This window comes from Aplysia californica, unplaced genomic scaffold (assembly GCF_000002075.1).
Source record: "Aplysia californica isolate F4 #8 unplaced genomic scaffold, AplCal3.0 scaffold00377, whole genome shotgun sequence".
In the NCBI taxonomy this organism is placed as follows: Eukaryota; Metazoa; Mollusca; class Gastropoda; order Aplysiida; family Aplysiidae; genus Aplysia; species Aplysia californica.
This window is the reverse complement of record NW_004797647.1, coordinates 37,620-39,549: the sequence shown is the minus strand read 5'-3', so window position 1 is coordinate 39,549 and position 1,930 is coordinate 37,620. Positions and strand designations below refer to the sequence as shown.

General features: G+C 44.7%; 1 protein-coding gene across 1 annotated transcript in view; it reads right to left on the bottom strand.

Moving 5' to 3' along the window:
• Nucleotides 1–626, bottom strand: part of LOC101850100 (beta-1,3-galactosyltransferase 5) — a gene marked incomplete at its 5' end in the record, with an annotated part of 10,242 nt that extends 9,616 nt beyond the window's left edge. The window contains 1 exon segment of the mRNA XM_035971104.1: nt 294–626. Coding sequence (XP_035826997.1) covers nt 294–599 — 306 coding nt within the window.
• Nucleotides 627–1,930: the final 1,304 nt, after the last annotated feature.

Below are 1,930 nucleotides of genomic sequence, written 5' to 3'. Positions count from 1 at the left end.
TGTGTGTGTGTGTGTGTGTGTGTGTGTGTGTGTGTGTGTGTGTGTGTGTGCGTGTGTGTGTGCGCGTGCTTCTGTATGTGCTTTGGTTGCCTTTCATAAAGACTCACCCTGTGGGTGGTTGGCGGATGCTCTGATGTGGTTTGCTTCTTTTTTTTTCTATCAAACATGTCGTCCTTGTCTCCCCTCCTTCTTTTTAGTGTTTGTTACTCTCTTGTAACACCTCTAATCTTCAGCACTAATATAACCTTATTGTGATGCAAGTGCCTCAAAACACGTACTAAAACAAAACTCACCCTCGTGAGAGTTTTATAATCCGACTTTGGGTCCTGGGAAGCTACTACTCCTAGTTCCGGGGGCGTGGTCTTGCTTTGTGGGCGTGGTCGAGCGGGGGGTGTGGCTCTTGGCACCGTGGCGACCTGGCCGTGGTTGAGGAGGGTTGTGGCGGGAAAGTGTTGTCCGGCGACCGCCGAGAGGTGGGAGGTGTGGGGGGCGTCGCCCTGTGCCTTGTGGCTCAGGTAGCTGTAGGAGTAGCAGCAGAAGAACAAGATGTTGGCGCCGATCAGGAAGGGGTAGATCCTCAACCTCGTCAACTTGAGCATCTTTCCTTCTTCCTCGAATCACCAAACCTGCAAGACATGTTTAGTTTTAGTAGAGGGTTTTACGGCGCTCGCAACTGCATGAGGTCATATGAGCGCCATGGGGTGGGTGTCAACAGAGAAGTCTTTAGGGAATCAGGCTTACTCTGCTCGCCTCTTTAGCTTCAACAGCACAAAGTCTGCTTCGACTATCAAGGCACCCCGGAAATAAGTGGACAAACATACAAAAGAAGTGGAGGAAAATGACAATAGTAAGGATTAGGAAAGAAAAAGCAGCAGCTCCCTGTTGTAGATCAGGCACAGTTATGAGCGTGACATTGATGAATCAGCCCATTTACTATGCTGCTGTAAATGAACGAGAAATGTCACCCCTTTGGAAGTGGCCTAAAGACACTACAGTCAGTGGCACTGCCCCCGGGGGGGGGGGGGGGGGGTTGCAAGACATGGAAAATGTAATGGTAAAATGTGTCATGACGCTGAGGAATCAGGCGCTCGTCAATTCTTGTGTGTGTTTGTGGGGTTATTGGTATCATCTTAAAGCTCTTTCACTTGTCTAGCTTTTGATGAAAAAAAATCATTTATCTTTAATGCAAGTTGAGATATTTGCAATTGAAAGAGGTGGGATCGACTGGTAAAATAAGCGGGGAAATGGCCACCAATGTTTAGAGGTGCTCTGGTGTGGTTTGCTTCTTCTTTCCCATCAAACATCTATCTTCCTTATCTCCCCTTCTTCTTTTTTTATGTTTGTTACTCTCTTGTAACACCTCTAATCTTCTGGCGCTCGTATGACCTTATGCAGTTGCGAGTGCTGTTAAACCTCTACTAAAACTAAAACTAAAAAATGTTTAGTTTTTCATTTCTTCAGCTTGAGAGTCCGTGGAAACAGAACATTTACACTGTTATGCTTTAAACTTTAATTGACGTTTTCCAACACAATCCACCCAGAAATGTGTTCTGTTATGCTGGAAGGTGTTGAGCCAAAAAAACAACAATTCGATAAAAATTCCCACCCTGCGCAAACATGGCAGTTTCTCACTTCACTATTTTGACGAGCGCCTGATTTCACCTAATTGGAAGATTGTTCTCCAAAGTTGATCTTAGCAGGATTTCCCATTTGTGGGGCAGCATGGTGAAATCAGGCGCTCGTCAAAATAATGATATTGAACAAACTGGCATTTTTCTGTCAGTTTGGCAATTTTTGTCGAATTTCTGTTTATAGCTAAACACCATTGTTGTACAATAAAGAACTCATTTCTGTGTGGATTTGACAGAAAATCGTTATTTAAAGGCACACAAAATGAAAGTTTTCAGTTTCCACGACTCATCAAGCTATG